The 16,585-nt window shown below is 45.2% G+C and overlaps 1 protein-coding gene across 1 annotated transcript; it reads right to left on the reverse strand.

Annotated features, from left to right (window-relative positions):
- Window positions 1–2,204: 2,204 nt before the first annotated feature.
- On the reverse strand, window positions 2,205–16,556 carry WDR82 (WD repeat domain 82). The gene is made up of 9 exons (XM_048958007.1): window positions 16,113–16,556; window positions 11,606–11,703; window positions 8,431–8,497; window positions 8,103–8,202; window positions 6,056–6,172; window positions 5,262–5,417; window positions 4,975–5,044; window positions 3,720–3,862; window positions 2,205–3,130 (listed from the first exon to the last, which is right to left on the reverse strand). Exons 1-9 carry the CDS (start codon window positions 16,271–16,273, stop codon window positions 3,101–3,103), a joined length of 942 nt encoding a protein of 313 aa, XP_048813964.1. The 5' UTR covers window positions 16,274–16,556; the 3' UTR covers window positions 2,205–3,100.
- Between the last annotated feature and the right edge of the window lie 29 nt (window positions 16,557–16,585).

Consider the following 16,585-nt stretch of genomic DNA (forward strand, 5'->3'; position numbering starts at 1 on the left):
CTGAGAAAGAGCTCTGCTTACATCTGGATCAGCTGCCTGGGAACACTCCTCTTCCTAGGGCACTGCCTAATAGGACTGCTCCTCTATCCCCACAACCAAAGTACATTTTCCCACTCCCCTCTAGGAAACCAGCAAGCCGTATCACAGCAGACAAATGTAGAGTTTACAGCACTCAGCAATCTGTCTACAAAATATTTATTGTTAACAGCCACAATATTGAGTTCTCCACATTCATGTATTTACACCCATCTGCAGATATACCACCTAGGAGTTAAATTCACCAAACCAGCTCATAACCAAAGAGACCAGCTTTTTCTCAACAGGATCCTAGCCTGGACCCAAAAATCAAGGTGGAGACTCTTAAAGTGCAAATACAGGCAGAAGCAACACTGGAGGAAGATACACTGCTGCTTCCACATTTGTTCACTTAAGTGCTTCCATGTTCCCCAGACCAGGAGCTGGGACATGAACCCAGCATGCAGGAGCCCCAAAAACTCCATGCCAAGTCTCCTACAGTCCAAGCAGATGAGCTCAGCCAACAGCATTATTTAGGAGCGGGCCGTCGAGTCTTGCTTTCCCTTCAGCTTTATTTTGTCCTAAAGAACGAAGGGTTGATCTAAAAGATCTCCAGTGTGGGTGGTGGGGTGTAGAATGCTGTTTCCTACTTGGCTTTACGTAAGTTTGGACACTGTTAGATCTGAGTGCTGTTTTTTAATGAGGTATGTTTCTCATTGGGGCACTCAGCTAAAGAGCACAAGAACTGTAGTCTTTTAGAGACACATGTAGAAGCTGGAAGCTAAGACCTTTCTTCTCCTGATCTTCCAGAAACACGGGATACCAAAGTTTCTTAACGCTACTGAGCACCTTTCCTTCTTTTAAAGGCAAATAGAAAGCATTCACTGCTATACCAACCCATAAATTTGGCTTTGCCACTGTGCAGGTAGGAGTTGGCCCTGGAAAGCATTCCAGTTTGAACTGAGCCTTAGTGCTGTGCTGGGCACAAACTTGTGAATTCGTCTCACCCCAGAATTCCACTGATAGCCTTCAGGGATGTGTTCCTCCAGACTGGTACTTTGGTCCTCTTCTTCTGTTTTAAAAAGCTTTTCATGCTGCAATGCACAAAGTTCTACAACACTGCAAGCAGAAGAGAACTGAATAACTGTTTTTAAACAAGCACTCAAGCCACGTCAACAAAGAACATTTTTAGAATAAAAGACTTCCAAATGCCTTTCCCTATAAAAAATAGCAGGAAAGAAACATCTGGGTGGGTATCCATTCTCTAAGGCAACAGAGTTTTAAAACCATTTGCTAACGAATGTAAAAGCAGACTGTTAAAAGGTGCTACAGACCCCAAGGGGCTGTATGTTACAAACCACTGCAAAAGATGGCTGCTTACAGAAACACTGAGAAGGGTGAAATAGCACCGAGCAGCCTGAAATGCAACAACACCGAGCTTAAGAGATGGTGGTGAAAACCCAGTGGGAGCATAAGGGCAGAGATATCCACCTCCCTGTGCCCTGGGTGTTTATAGGTGCTGGTGGGACAGTACTCACTGGGAAGAGGGATGCTGGTGTAGTGCTATGAATCTCTCAACTGCAGCTCTAACAGCAGAAAGGTCTGGTGAAATCAGCAGTGCTGGTCTGCTGCCCCCTTCGCTCCGTGCTCCACGCTTGCCAGCATTTTACATTCAGAAGGGAAGAATAGACTTTCAAGGCCATGGCCCAGCATGTAACACCAAGCACATTCAGAAAGGTAAGAATACAAGAAATGCCACATTTACTCTGAGCTGGTCACTGGATGTATCTAATCAGTCAACATCACAGGAGAAAGAACCTGGAACCAGACTTGAAGACTAGAATTTGCCAGCAAAGCCCCACTGGAGTGGGAGAGCACCTCTGTGGGGGTGGTCCTTGGAACAGGGCCACAGCAGAACAAAGCCAGCAAAAGCACATTAAGCTTTACTTTCAATGCAATTCCATCTGGCAAATGAAGCATCGCTTTTTTTGGGGGGGTTGCCACAGCTGAAAACCTGCACCCCCAGTAACAAGTGCACAGTGTGTGAAATAACAAAGCAACTGTGCATGTTGTTGCATCAGCCAAGAGATACAGGTCTAACCCCAGTCTGGGGAGCACTTAACAGAGCTTATTTACAAACCAGGAGGGGAAAACTGCATTGGTGAACGTGAACAGCTTTGACATCCCACAACACTGGCCCACATCACATTCTTTAATATCTAGAAGTAAAAAAATATGGCCCATTCCCACTGCCCCCCAAAAGTATTTACAAAATCAGCCAAGATGATACACAAGGAAGATACAGAGGCATACTGTGCTTTCAGTCCCAGTTTGGTTTCCCCATCTTCCTGCTGACAGACTCCTTTATTGCTTGGGACACAGACCAGACTTCAGCACTGTGTGCCCCCTTTGGGATGCTGGCAGAGCAAACAGCAGGGAGGCTTCTTAAAGCTCTGGCAGTGTCAAAGATGTGTATGGTCTGTTGCACACTAAATTGCCAAAAAAGGATGACAGGATGCATGATGTAAATGTACAGTCACCCACTCTTTCAGCATGTGTTCAATTGCAAGAGTCTCCAGCATGTGTTCTTCGAGTTGAAATCTGTCAGTGTTCACATTTGGCACAGAAGTAATTTCCATCCGTGGACTGCAGTGAAACAGAGATCCCAGATGTGAAAAACATGCACTTGTGGGAAGGAACTGCATGTTCCACCTTGGAACATCAATTGTATTATGCACTTAATATGGAGAATACAAAATTACAGCTTAAAAACTGCCACAAGCATTCTGTAAATAAAGCAGACTCCCCTGCTTTCATAATACTGTGCCAGTTTCAACTTCAGCTGAAGCCTGCTGGGCATAGTCTGCAAGGTAAGGAAGTGTTGTATGTCACTTCTGAACATGCTAGGAGGTCAACTGAAGGAGTCCTTGGAGAGGAATGCAGCCAATAAGGTAAGACATATGGAAACATATACAGGAATGGGATCAGAGTCTAGAAGATGTAGGCAATTCCAATACTATCCTTGCAAGAATACACTGCTGTTAGCAGCATGGAAAATCATCTGACAGTAGCTGCAGTGTAGGAATTAGTCATCAATAGTCGGCAACCAGAAGGCCTACAAGAGAGGAAAGAAAGAACATTTGTCACTGAGCAGAATGCAAACATCCTACAGCACAAGTCAGGAGCTGCTCGTGCCTCCCTTCCATAAGCAGGCAGGCAGAGACACAGGAGAGGCAGCAACACCCTCCCAGGGGTTTAAACCCTTTCTGAACCTGCTGTGGTTTGCACTGCATGTTCTGCAGAGCAAAGCCAGCCTTAAGCAGAATGAAAATACCAGCTGTGTGCAGCAACCAAAGAAATTCACACTTCTGCATTCATTCACTGCTCTGCCTTCACGCATGCGTCCAAACATTTTCCTGCCAGTATCACAGCATCACAGAATTGTAGGGGTTGGAAGGGACCTCCAGAGATCATTGAGTCCAACCCCCTGCCAAAGCAGCTCCCTACACCAGGTAGCAAGGTAGCAGTACTTGCTGTGCTGCCCCATGTACCTACCTGAGGTGAGGTGCAATAAAAGTTTGCTAGAGGCCCACCTCTCAGAAAGCCCAAGGAAAAGCCCATTGGTGCCACAGAACCTTCTCAGATTCCTTTCCAAAAAGGTAAGGGCATCACAGGACTAGGAGGAAGTTCAGTGGTTTTCTTACCATATTTGAACACGCGCTAGCGAAAGTCATGAATTTGGGGTTGAACTGCAGACACGTTATGGGACCTGTGTGTTTCCCATCCAGCACTGCCACTTTCATCCCACTTTCCCCGTTCCAAACGTGAATCTTCCCATCCTCTGATCCTGCAGGCAGGAGTGGAAAACAAAACACACAACATACACTGGGGAGGCCAACAGGAAAAGCCAAGTTCAACCTGTCTGTGAACTGAAGGAACAAGCACACCTCCTCTTCTCAGCTTAACTTTTACTTTTCTGAAAGTATCACTACAGCATTTACAAAACGTGGCTACTGCTCACACATTTGCATCCAACAGATGGTTTGTGTCTTTGCTCTGTGGAGACCCAACACAGTGCAGCACTGTTCTGCCAAAGAGATTAACGACCACCATTGCTGATCTGAAGAGAGCTCAAGTGACCAAGTGAGGAGCAAAGACCACTGGCAGCTTGCACTCGTATATACCAGGCCAAAAGCTGAGTGCAGGAACCACTGTCCACAGAAGTGCTCATTTCAGGCACAGGATAAGTGTGTCATTACATGTGCAAACTAATGAGAGCATTTCCAGTGAAGGTCTCAGTGACCTATGCCAAATACCAGAAGCTTCACTGGAAATGTCAGCTCCCCACATGGCTGCAAACAAGACAGGCTGTTCACTTTAAAATGCATTTTGCAAGCATTGTTATTTGCGAGGTGAACTCTGAAGCTGGAGGCTGAACCTTTTTATAACTCAGCTCTGGTTTAGTCTCCTTTTAAACTGGGTTCCCAATAAAAAAAATGCAAGGAATTTCTTCTGTTCCTGTATTTACACCCAGCCTTCCGGGAAGAAAAAAATTAAGGAGCACAAGTTATAACTTCACCATATTTAAAAACTGAGCAGACATCTGCATTTGGGAACTTTTTTCACTAAAAATTTCATTTAGAAGGCCACAGTAGGAACATGAGTTTGTTCAGTAAAGTGCTTTCCAAAGAGAAGGATGAAGAAAGCAAGAACAATCCCTTCTCTGCAAGAAGAAAATTCTCAGGCAAAACTTTCTGCAGTTATGTCGCTCACTTGCAGGCTCACTTCAGATTTGTTCTCAAGGATGCTGAGCCAATTACCAACAAACAGAAAATCCCTGTCAATGTGAAGAAAGCTAACAAATGCACTGTATTATTTAAATACTTTCTGCTTCCCAACAGTGATGTAATTGGTGTCCTAAACAACATACAGCACTGAAATTTCTTCTGAGTATCTTACCTATCATGATGAACTGAGAGTCTGGTGTGAAGGACGCCTCCAGCGTGACAGCCTTACTGTTGTTATACCCCTATGGCACAAAGCAGAAGATGTAGTAGTGCACTCAGTAATCTCCCAACCAAAGGGCAGAGCCCCTCTATGACACCACAGAGCTCTGTGTGCAGAGGGGCAAGAAGGACACTGGGTTTTGTGATACCCCAAACCAGCTTATCTCTAAGGTCCCTTCCGACCCAAGCCATTCTATTGACTTCAATGTCAAGTTCCAAGCACCAAGGCACTGTGCTCACCCCAAATGTATGCAGGACAGCTCCTTTAAAGGCATCAATCAGTCGAATGAATCCTCCATTAGTTGATATCAGGATGAGTTTGCCATCGTTACTGAACTTCAGGCCCGTCCACTCACACGTGCGGTCGTACTGCATCTTAAACGTCGCAAACGGCCCCTTCAAAGGGAAGAAGTTCCAGAGTTATAAGAGAAAATCTTTAGGTCTGAAATATCAGACAAGGGAAAATGTCACACTTAAAACACGCTGCTGGATGTTTAAGTTTCATTGAAATATGAACCTGCGGTTTTCAAAGCTGAAAGAGCCACAAGTAGGGGATTTCAGTATCTGATTTCCCTTACTCTACTACATTTAACAGCAGAAATACATTTAAGGGAATGCTGGAGCTTGAGTTTTCAAAGAAAGCCAACTGAAGTTAGACAGAGCCTGAGGCAGTGTTGCTGGCATCTGAATTTCATGATTTTCTTTGGTATTTCCATCCTCTGAAGGTCTCGGCTCCACCTTTCCAGTGATCTTCCAGATTAAGCAGCAAGGAAAACAACAACAGAAACCCTGAATGTGAGATTGGAACAGGTGAAAGAGTTGCAGAAATCAACTCCCACAAGTGTTTGGGAATGCATTTCAGGACCTGTTGACAGCACATACTGTCCATCAGACACACACCAAGCAAAACCCCCACAGGTGCCAAGCACAGACACCCCAGAGAGCAAGCTGGAGCAAACAAAGCCTCTGAGCTCTGAGTTTGTGTCACTTCTTGCCAACTAAAAAGTGTAAGAAACAACATAAGGGTAGCTCACCTTGTCAAAAGAACGGAGATCATAAAGCTTCACCATTTCAGAATTGACTCCAGCAGCAAAAATCAACCCTTCTGGGTCAAAAGAGCAAACTGGTTTCCCCTGGAGATGCATTAAACCCTAAAACAGAGGAAGTCCACATTATTTTCATGAAGTGGTGCTCATATTTCCTCCACCACCCCCAGAGCCCACTGCAAGCAGGTCAGAAGCATACAGGCTGAGTTTCTGTTATGAATATTGACATCTCCCTACATTGCTAAGTCAGCCTCTCAAATGCAACTCGACTACTTCAAAACATCACACCGAGCTTCCAGTTTGGTGCAATGACAAAGTTTACACTGGAACAAACTGAGATCTCCTTGCAGCTGTCATTTACTCAAAGTAAGGAGAGGAAAGAGCATGCTGTAACTGTATTAGCACCCACAGGAGGCAGTTGCACAAAAAAGTGCTGCTGAAATTGACAGCAATGTGCAACCAATTTTGGCATGAGGGGGAAAAAAGCTATTTTTGAAGCAGATAGAAACAGCTCTGGTAAACACCACTGCAGAACTTTCCATCCCAACTTCACGAAACCTCAAACCTTCCAGATGTCAGCAGAGCATTTTTATGGCTTATGTGAATTTTTCCTCAGCTCACACTAGGAAAGACTCGAGAGAATCTGACCAAAGCCAACAAGATGTGATTTCTGTGTACTGACTGGCAAGCCTGCGTGTCAGCCAAACGTTTCTATGTAACTGTTCATCAACAAGAACACATCTTTGATTAAATCAGCAATACAGTTAAGCTTCTACATTCAGCATAATACTGCCCCTCAGTAGCCTTTGCTAATTTTTTTCTAGTTTAGGTCAGCTTTTCCTTGAAACTAAGCAGTAAGTTAGCCAATACAAAGAATGCCCACAATCAGGGCATCTTTAGTTTCATGATCATGTTTCAGCAGCTACAGCTGCCATCTCATGGGCAAACCAAAAACTACAAGCAACAGCTCCTCAACCTGTTTCTTAGCACTTGCTGCCTGCAGCTTCCAGTTGCAGCTCCTGGTACAGATATTCTTACCACTTCAAACTTTGGTGTCACTGCCCTGTCACTGCAATTACAACCTTAGTATTCACTGCAACTCCAAGACTGAAATTCATCCCATGGCAAATTCAGACACTGGCATAAAACACACAGTCCCAGAAAAAAGCAAAAATGTTAGGAAAAATAAAAAGCTTACTTCTAGGGCAGCTCTATTTAGTGACAGATGTAACCTTTCATCTCCTTTTTCATTGACAGTTCTATCATCTGCAATCAGAAAGCAGCCCTCTTATATGCAGCCCCACTGAGATGAGGGCACACTGCCACGTTACCTACAGGGATGATACAGCTCATCACCACTGAAAGCTGGAGATTTACTCCCAGTCCTGTTGTCAGTTTGGGCACTTTTTATTTTTTTTCCACTCTATGTAAGCTTGTTTCCACTAAAAGCAAAACAAAACAAACCCCAAACACAGAAAACTACTCTTTCAAAATAAGTAAATAAAAATGATAGGGCTTTTCTTTCCTTTTAGAAAGCTGCATCTGCTCACAGCCAGGTCTGATGAGCAATAAAGGCAACGGAAGAAGTAAACAGACCACACGGTTGCTGTGTTACTTTACATCATCCATTTCTTCATCCAACTTCACTGCATCAGGGCATCAGATTTAAACACAAACGCACAGTGAACGCTCAAAAGGCATCTCCCAGCACCCCTTCTGTTCAGAGATGCTGGCTAAGAGAACACTTTCTGCATGGGGGAACAGCCTGATGTTTTATCAGTTGTGGTGTTATGTCTTGCTCTTCACAGTGCTTCTCCAGTGCAGAGACATAAGTGGAAGCAAGTGGTGTTACACAGTGTGACATGCTTAACTGAAATAATTAAGAATCTTTTTGAGACCTCTTGATCAAGACTCCTTCAGAACTCCAAGAAGGTGTTAATGCTGAATGAGCAACAGTATTTCTCTTTCACACATCCATTTGCACCTTTCCAACTGAGAACAGAACACAAATACACGCATTGATCTGATATCTCACCTGACAATTCGGAGAGCGAAGATCCCAGAGCCGAATAGTTTTATCCAAGGATCCAGAAATAAAAGTATCATCCACTGGAGACATTGAAAGGGCAACCACTCTGCAACACAGAAGGTAAGATGCATCAAAGACACACAAAAGGAGTCGATGAAGCAACTCCTACCTCACCAGCTGTGTACAAGCTGGCGTTGTATGGTGTTGCTATTCAACAGTTCCACAGAGCAAAAAAGAAAAGGAGGACTGACTGGAGTGTAACACAGCTCAAGTTCAGCACAAGCACCATTTCACCCTGTCAGTTTCTCCTGAAATGCACCAATCCACATCTTACCTCTTGGTGTGCCCAGGAAAATAGCGAATGTATTTGTTGTCATGCAGCGACAGGTACCGGATTGTATCTGGAACCATAAACAAACCATCAGCTTTATTACACCACAAACTCAACGTTATCTTACAGCTGCCACACAGTTAACTTGTTCCCCACAGCAATAGTGAGTAAGCCTGGTCAGCTGAGCTCAAGTCAGACCTGAAACCCAATCAAGTTAAAAACAGACATAAAGCAACTTGGTTTCCACTGCAGAAGGGGAAGTCAAGCAACAGAAAGGATACTTTGTGCACTCTGAAGTAATATCACGTCTTTGAAAGGGAAAAATGTCCTGCAGTTTATGCACATGAATTGCAAAGTTGCTCAAATTAAAGCAGCAGCAGGTTTTACTCCAGCACTCTCACAAAACCAGAACTTTCCAAAGTTGATGCTACTGCTTTTATTCTTGCTTGACAGTAGGAAGATTGCTGTCTTACCTACGTACCCATCCATCAAGTCAGCCTCCAGCTGAACAGTAAAGCTCAGGAAATGTGTGAATTTATCCAGAGAGAAGAAAAAATATGAACTTCAAGGCCAGGACAAGACCATTAAAATGATTAATTGAGAGCAGCACTAAAGCATTTATCAATTAATAATTTCATTGAGCAAAGGCCAGAAGTACCCAGAATTTTGGAAGGCACTGTTGAGACTTTCACCCAAGATTAAAATAAATCTTTGTAAGAGGAAGCAATTTGCTGATTGATTAGAGCACAGAAGTGAATTTTTTTTAACCTTTATATGCAGACACATTTGGACAAAGAAACACGAAAAGCAGAAGTCAAACATCTGACATCTAAAAGCAGCTTTCAGACAGAAGGACTAACAAGACAGCATCATCCAAATTACTTTTAACACCAGCTGAAGGGAACTAGTTTGAGCTCCTGCTAACTGGAAAAGATTGGCCTGATGCATCTGCTCCACAGTGCTGTGTGACTGCATACTGCTGTAATGATGAGGAGTGCTGAAGCTCCAAGAAACCCAGGGAAAACTCAGAAGAACAAGGTCAAAGGATGCAATACACATGGAGCATTTTAACACTCGAGAGTTACAGCATCTGGGGCTGTTTGAAATGATTATTCTGCAAAATTTGGGATCTGTGGGAAAAACGACTGAGTTACCATTTCTGTTTGAGATCAGAGTTCTGAACCAGCCTCTGGTATTTGGCAGTAAAATTAAGGCTGACTTGATCAAGCAGGAAACACAACACTGGCGACACGCTGCTCTGAATGGCTTTAAGTGACCTCAGGTGACTGTTGAAATGAAAATTCCTAAAACCAGCACCACATCCCATACTGACTGGGACTGGAGCTCCAATCATGCTGATAAGGCACACCTCTGGTTTCTCCTGTGAGAATATCATTACCTGATATCCCAAGTGTCCTTGCAGAATTCATCCTTCCTTGCAAAATACCCTCTGATCCTTCTTGTTGGCAGCGCTCTGTCCCAGGCAAGGCAGTGGCCTGTACAGTTATCTCCTGTACCGGGTGGTATCATAGACCCTCAAACTGTACAAACTACTACCTCAGCCTGGAATCAGGCAAGAGGAACTGCATTCCAAGGTCTTGAGATCTTCAGAAATGAACAGATTGGTGCAAGTCCAACGCTGGGGAGTGAGGGACAGCACTCCAGGACGTTCCAGGGTCGCTGCACGGAGGGTTACCACACACCTTGCCCAAGAGCATTAGCTGCTACTGAAGATGTGGAGCCCTACAGCACTGTTGGTCTAAATCTCACAAGCATTTTCACATTCTACTTTTTTCTTTCATTCTAATAACTGTTTCTTTTATTCTAATTAATTCTAATTCTATGTTTATCCTAATGCTTTCCTTCAGGATCAGCACTCGTTAAACTCTCGCTCCTTAAAGACATACCAGTGCTTGTAAACAAGGGCTCTCAACTGAAAACAGCATTAAAAATGTTAAATTAAGTATAAACTAAACTAACAGCCAAGCCAGAGCTTCTACAGAACAAAGTAATTCTGTAAATAAAACAAGTATGCTGGCCGTGAAACAGACTGAAGGGCCAGTGCTACAGCCCCACTCATCATTCTTCTACATCACCAAAACCTGTTCCATCACAAACTTCCTTATTTCCAGAGCAAGCTAGGCCTGAATGTGTAGTCTGACTTGACTTCCAAACTCTCAATGTCCACCTGCTCCAGATTCATATTCACTTAATTCCACTGACATCCTAGCACCTGCCAAACACCAGCATCTCCACCTTTAAGCTCTACATCTGCAATAGAAAAAGCAAAACTACTAACTCAGAAATCAATGAGTTTATAAACGCAATGTCAGAGCCAATTTAAGCAGTGCTGTGCTAAGAGACACAGTCAATGAAGAACTCCTGGCAGACACTACCAACAAAACTGACACAAACTGCTCCAAACCAACGGACTGCAGTTTTTCTAGCCTTGAGAAGAAGCAGTGCCCTATGGAAGGACTGGCCTTCTATTTATGCAAGTCCTAAACTGGACTTCTAGATTAAATTCAAATCCTTTCGTTGATAGTCTTGAGGGTCTAAAAAGCCCTTCAGTGTCATTGATCTGAAGAATGTGGCTGCTGCAGACAGCGACTGTGGGAAAAACAGCACGGAAACCAATTTTCTGTGTGTGCCTATTACAAGGACAAAAGCAGTGGGGCTCATGAACTGAAACAGCTTATCTCAAAAGAGCTCTGCGACCTCCTGGCTGTGGCTGGTGGGTTGCCAAGTTACCTGAGCTCTCTGTCATCTCTGCTGCAGAACATTCCCTTTCTTCACAGCTGACCGGTGCATCAGGCATTCAGCCCGCCCTCTGCTGCATCCTCTTCCTTCCTCACTTCACAAGAGCAACATAAGGCACAGAGGCTGATTACAGTGGTATCAACCAACAAAATGAACTGCGAGTTTTTATTTTTTCTTGAACTCCCCAGGGTCAAGAAGTGAAAGTTCATCTCGCTCACAGCACCTCCACAACTCACAACAGTACGCCTGAGAGAATTTCACTGAGCTGTGCATTAGACTTGAACATCAAATCCCCCGTGGCAGCATACTCACCACCTAAAAGCTGCTGCCAATTTTTGCCAGCCCTGCTATTTACACCCATGCACATCACTTCAAGCACACGTGGATTAAAAACACTCAACTATGGCAGATCACTCACCATCTATCTTGTTGGAGCTGTACACAACTGTGTTGGCTGCGTGTGTGTATCTGATGAGGTCCACTCCGTACTTCTTACTGTACAGCGTTCTCTTCGGCCTGTTAAAAGGAAGCAGAAATAACTGCCCTCACACAGAGCTCAATCCGAAACTGAGCCCATTAGCAGTGCCTGTTTTCATTACAAGATTGCTTCAGTCAGATGTTTTTATGCAATGAAAGAAAAGCATTTGTATTTCATTTTCCAACAGGTACCTTAGTACCATCTCCCAGAGCATCCCTCGGCTTGAGCTCCCTGGGATGCCAACAAAACCCACTTATGAGTCTCCTCCCAACTTTCTTTTTCCCCACGTGTACAAATGAAGAGCTGGGGCTGCTAGAATGAGAAGCCTTTAATGTCAAGCAGCACTGCCTCATCAGCACCTTGCCAAAATCCATCTGCTGTGTGTTTCAGATTCTGATTTTGTCTTTTTGTCTTCAAAACCTCAGAGATCTCATTCAGAATGACTTCCTGGTATTAAGACAAATGCATAACAGTGCTATAAGAAAGCAGTGGTAACACAGGGACTCTCAAACTGCTGGAGAACTGAATTATGCTCAAATCCTGTATCAGTTACAGCATGAAACTCAAGTGTAACATCGTGTGACAAAACTGGAGACATTCAAGAGAGCAAACACACAGAGCTGGTTGTTGAGGGTCTGGTAAGCAGGGAATATACTGCAGTAGTAGAAACTTGAACTGCAAAGGAAGTGTAGAAGCAGCAGTTTAAGTGTATCTCTCTGCAGCAGCAGAACTGAAAAGCGGTGCAGGCTCTCCAGCACCTTCCTTCCTCTTTCTTCCCCAGCTGAGGCAGCACAGTGGTTTCTGAGCTGGGCAATGGACCAGGATGGGTTCTGATATCACCGTAAGAAATAAAGCAATCTCTTCAGTGAGTTGCTTCTAAGCCACTCCCATAAAATATCTTACTACTGCAAACTAAAGGTAACAACGTGCAAACGGAAACAAAACAAGAGCAGTTTAAACCAATACTGCTGCCAAAGAGCAGTTCACCAGATTACACCCTCAGACAAGGTATTTCTAAAACACTCAACTGCTTCCTTGTGTTCTTTAGCTCCAAAGCAACACACCCAAACAATAACAGGAGCTGGAGATGTTTCCTATCAGAACAAAAATAGACATTAATCTTAAAGATCAGCTCTCAAACAGCAGAAGCCACAAGACTTCAAGTGAACTTGCTGAAGAGAAGCTTCCATTAACTGAAAGTCAATACAGCACAAATCATGCAAAGCCCTCCCCCGCTTCTACCCCTTGCACCAAATCCCAACAGATTCTTCCTCACTTCCTTCCAGTTGATTTTTACATCAATTTCAAAAGCTTCGCAGATGCAAAGATGCTACAAAATGAAAACAGAACACACATAACAAGCTTTAAAGTACAGAATTTAAATCTGGATAACTGAACTCTGTAATCTTGTGCCTGATGTGCTCCCACCTCAGCTATGCTGCTGAGCACCTACAAACAGCTTAGGTGAGAAGAGACCTTCCATGCTGTAGTAAAGAATATCTACGTGCTCTGAACGTGAATAATGCCATGATTATGTGTAGATGTGTTTTAAGGAAGGTGAATATGTAAGCTGATACAAGCAGCAGCCAGTCCCTTCATGCATTAGATTGCCAATCTAGCCAGCCTAACTGCAAATCAAGCAATATTGCCAAAGCAGAGTGCCCCAGAGTAGCAGTCTAGTCTGCTACAATGAAGAAACAGAGCAGGCAAGGCTGGTATCTGCAGCTGTATAGTATGCTATGGCTCCTTCTGGTAAAAACATCACCCAGAACCGGAGCCACCAAACGTTTGGTGAACACCACGGCTAAGCAAGAATCCAGCTCCATCACCTCTTGACTTGTATGAATAAAACACAACTGCTACACACTAAGATACAAGCGGAACCCCTGCTAAGCCATCTTTGTATCACAGCAGGGTTGCAGACCCACAGCCATGAGCCTCCAGCTGAAGTCCCACAGGCTGCCAAAGCTCCCCATACATACAGCCTGAGGCTCACTTCCATGGCTTTGGTTACACAGCTCTTACATTGACATGGCTTATTTGTAGTGGCAAGGCAAACAAGATGAGTGCATGCCTAGAGTACAACTACACACAGATGCACTTCCTATGCAGTCAACAGAACACCTAGCGGGGTGGAGGGGGATTGTCACTTCTATTTAAATGTTCTAAACACCATATAAACACATCCTGAAACATGGGTTGCCCTGATGAAACCGTAAAGCTGCAGCAGAAAGTCATCAGGTTTCTACACTTACCATAGTTAAAGCAAACCTAAAGCACACATCAGTAACAGGCAGAAATGGCGATGGAAGGACCAAATGCCTCCCAACACACCAAACGATTCTTTACAACACTGAAAGGGTAAGAGCAGTCAATAAAGCCTGCATGAGCATCACCACCCCCCTGCTGCTGTATGTAACTAGGATCAAGAATGCAATCTGGAGCAGGCACCATGCACGTAGCCTTACCTACTCTTATAAAAATGAACACAAATTCACTTCAAGCAGAAGTTGGCAGCGTCAGACTGAGAAGAACAACAGTTCTCACTTGAAATATCGGCTAACTGAACAGAAGCCTAAAAAAATAGTCTACAAAATCAAGAGAATATGCAGGATGCAGTCTTTCAAATACACCACCTATGATGCCTTAGTCTGCTTGAAAAAACAACAGGGCTAGAAGTGCCAGGCTGCACTGGCACATTAGCCAGCGGAACAATTTTTTGCTCTGCTGCATTATCACCCTGTCATTTTCATACTCTGTCCTACAACAGACACACAAGTTTTCCTTTCACTTTTTGTACGTATGTTATGCTTAAAAACATTCCAAGTCAATATCAAAGCCACGCCAATTACTCTCTCAGAGCTTTCAGTTACCTCAACATCGTAACTGTTCCATTTTAATGGACTAATGACATCACTGTGAAGCGCCCGTTTGCCCCAGAGTACAAATTTGCTCACTTGTCAAAACATACACCATCAAAGTTATCCAAGTCTTATTTGTGTGTTTTTAATCTTCTGAACAACAGCACTGTTAGCCAATGGCTGCAGAGGTTTCTGGGGTTTTGTTCTTAAGACAGAAGGAGTGCTGCATGATCAATGAAATGATTCTGTTTGACAGGAAACCAACACGCCTTAGTTTTAGTCTATTAGCACAAAGTAGCATCATAAATAAGCATCTTGATTGATTAAATACACATCGCATAAACACAGAATCACCAACGTTGGAAAAGACCTACAAGATCATCCAGCCCAACCCTCCACCTGTCACCAACAGATCTCACTAAACCATGTCCCTCAACACAACTCCTAAATGTTTCTTGAACACCTCCAGGGTCGCTGACTCCACCACCTTCCTGGGCAGCCCATTCCAGTGCTTGACCATTCTTCTGGAAATTAGTATTTCCTAACATCCAGCCTGAGTCTCCCCTGCACTTCAGTCCTTTCTCTCTGGTTCTATCACTAGTTACACAAGAGAAGAGGCCGACCCCCAGCTCACTGCAACCTCCTTTCAGGTAGTTATAGAGTGATAAGGTCCCCCTGAGCCTCCTCTTCTGCAGACTCAACAATCTTAGCTCCCTCAGCTACTCCTCATGAGACTTATGCTCCAGACCCTCACCAGCTTAGCTGCCCTTCTCTGAACCCACTCCAGGGCCTCAATGTCTTTCTTGCAGTGAGAGGCCCAGAACTGAACATTGAACTCGAGATGCGGCCTCACCAGAGCCAAGTACAGGGGGACAATTACTTCCCTACTTCTGCTAGCAACACTATTTCTGATACAAGCCAGGATGCCATTGGCTTTCTTGGCCACCTGGGCACACTGCTGGCTCATAAAGACACCGCAAAAAATATTCCAACCAACATTTACAGATAAAAGTAGGAACGCAGAATCATTATGGTTTGAACCTCTTGAGATCATTGAGTCCCATTCCCACCTGCCCACATCCCTCAGTGCCACATCCCACAGTTCTGTAACACCTTCATGGACTCTGATTCCCCCAGGTCCCCGGGCAACTGTGCCAGAGCACATTTTCCCAGTACCCAACTAGAAAAAAAACACAGAGCACTGCACTCCACCCTCACTCACAACACACCTCAATGACACAACAGTCCCATTCAGGAACAGGGTTTTATTGAACGCATCCCCAGGCTACTATAAGTTACAGTAATCAGACAGCCAGCCTTGTTCACCTTTTATTTGCACAACAGCCGAATGGAGCTACTTAACACAGCGCTGCTCGCAGCAATTATCCGTGTTTTAGCGAGGCGGAGAAGCCAGTTTACACGCTCGTACCGACCCGCAAGGCTGGGATTCGATCCCTAAGCAGCGTGCGTCTCGCTGCAGCGAGATCTCCCCTCGCGCCGCCACCGGGGCCAAACAAGGCGCAACGCCCCGCTGCCCCGCGCTGCTCCCACCCCGCTGCCCGCAGCCCCGGGCCCGAGACACTCACTTGCCCTCCTGGCAGTCGTACAGCACGATGGAATCGTCGTCGCTGCTAGAAATGACGGTCTCGCCATTGGGACTGAAGTCGAAGCAGTTGATCTTGTCCGAGTTCTCGCGGAACACCTTGGCCACGCGGAAGCTCCGCAGGACGTTGTCCGTCAGCTTCATGCCGCCGGGCCGAGCCGCGCTAAGGGGCGGCCGCGCTGAGGGCGGGCGGGCGGGGCCGCCGAGCGGGCCGGGAAAGGCAAGGCGGGCCCGGGGCACGGGAAAGCGAGGCGAGGCAAAGCAAAGAGGGGCCTGGCGACTTAGTGAGGCTCAGCGGAGGACGGAGAGAGGCGGCTGGCTAAGCGCGGGCGGGGCAATGCGGGGAGCGGCGGGGCCGGGCCCGCTCAGGCGGCGGCGCGGCGGCTCCTCCTCATTGTGTCCGCCATCTTGGGGCGCCGCTATAGGCGGGGCGGGGCGGCGCGCGGGGTATGCTGG

This window comes from Lagopus muta, chromosome 11, assembly GCF_023343835.1.
Source record: "Lagopus muta isolate bLagMut1 chromosome 11, bLagMut1 primary, whole genome shotgun sequence".
NCBI classification, from domain to species: domain Eukaryota; kingdom Metazoa; phylum Chordata; class Aves; order Galliformes; family Phasianidae; genus Lagopus; species Lagopus muta.

Bases quoted from the DNA above. Each gene is read 5' to 3' on its own strand.
- WDR82 (XM_048958007.1), bottom strand. From the start codon at position 16,273: ATGAAGCTGACGGACAACGTCCTGCGGAGCTTCCGCGTGGCCAAGGTG. The intron at 8,498-11,605 runs GTGAGTGATCTG...TTATGGTTCCAG, and splicing joins CAGCTCCAACAAGATAGATG to ATACAATCCGGTACCTGTCG. The intron at 8,203-8,430 runs GTAAGATGTGGA...TCTGTGTTGCAG, and splicing joins TTTCCTGGGCACACCAAGAG to AGTGGTTGCCCTTTCAATGT.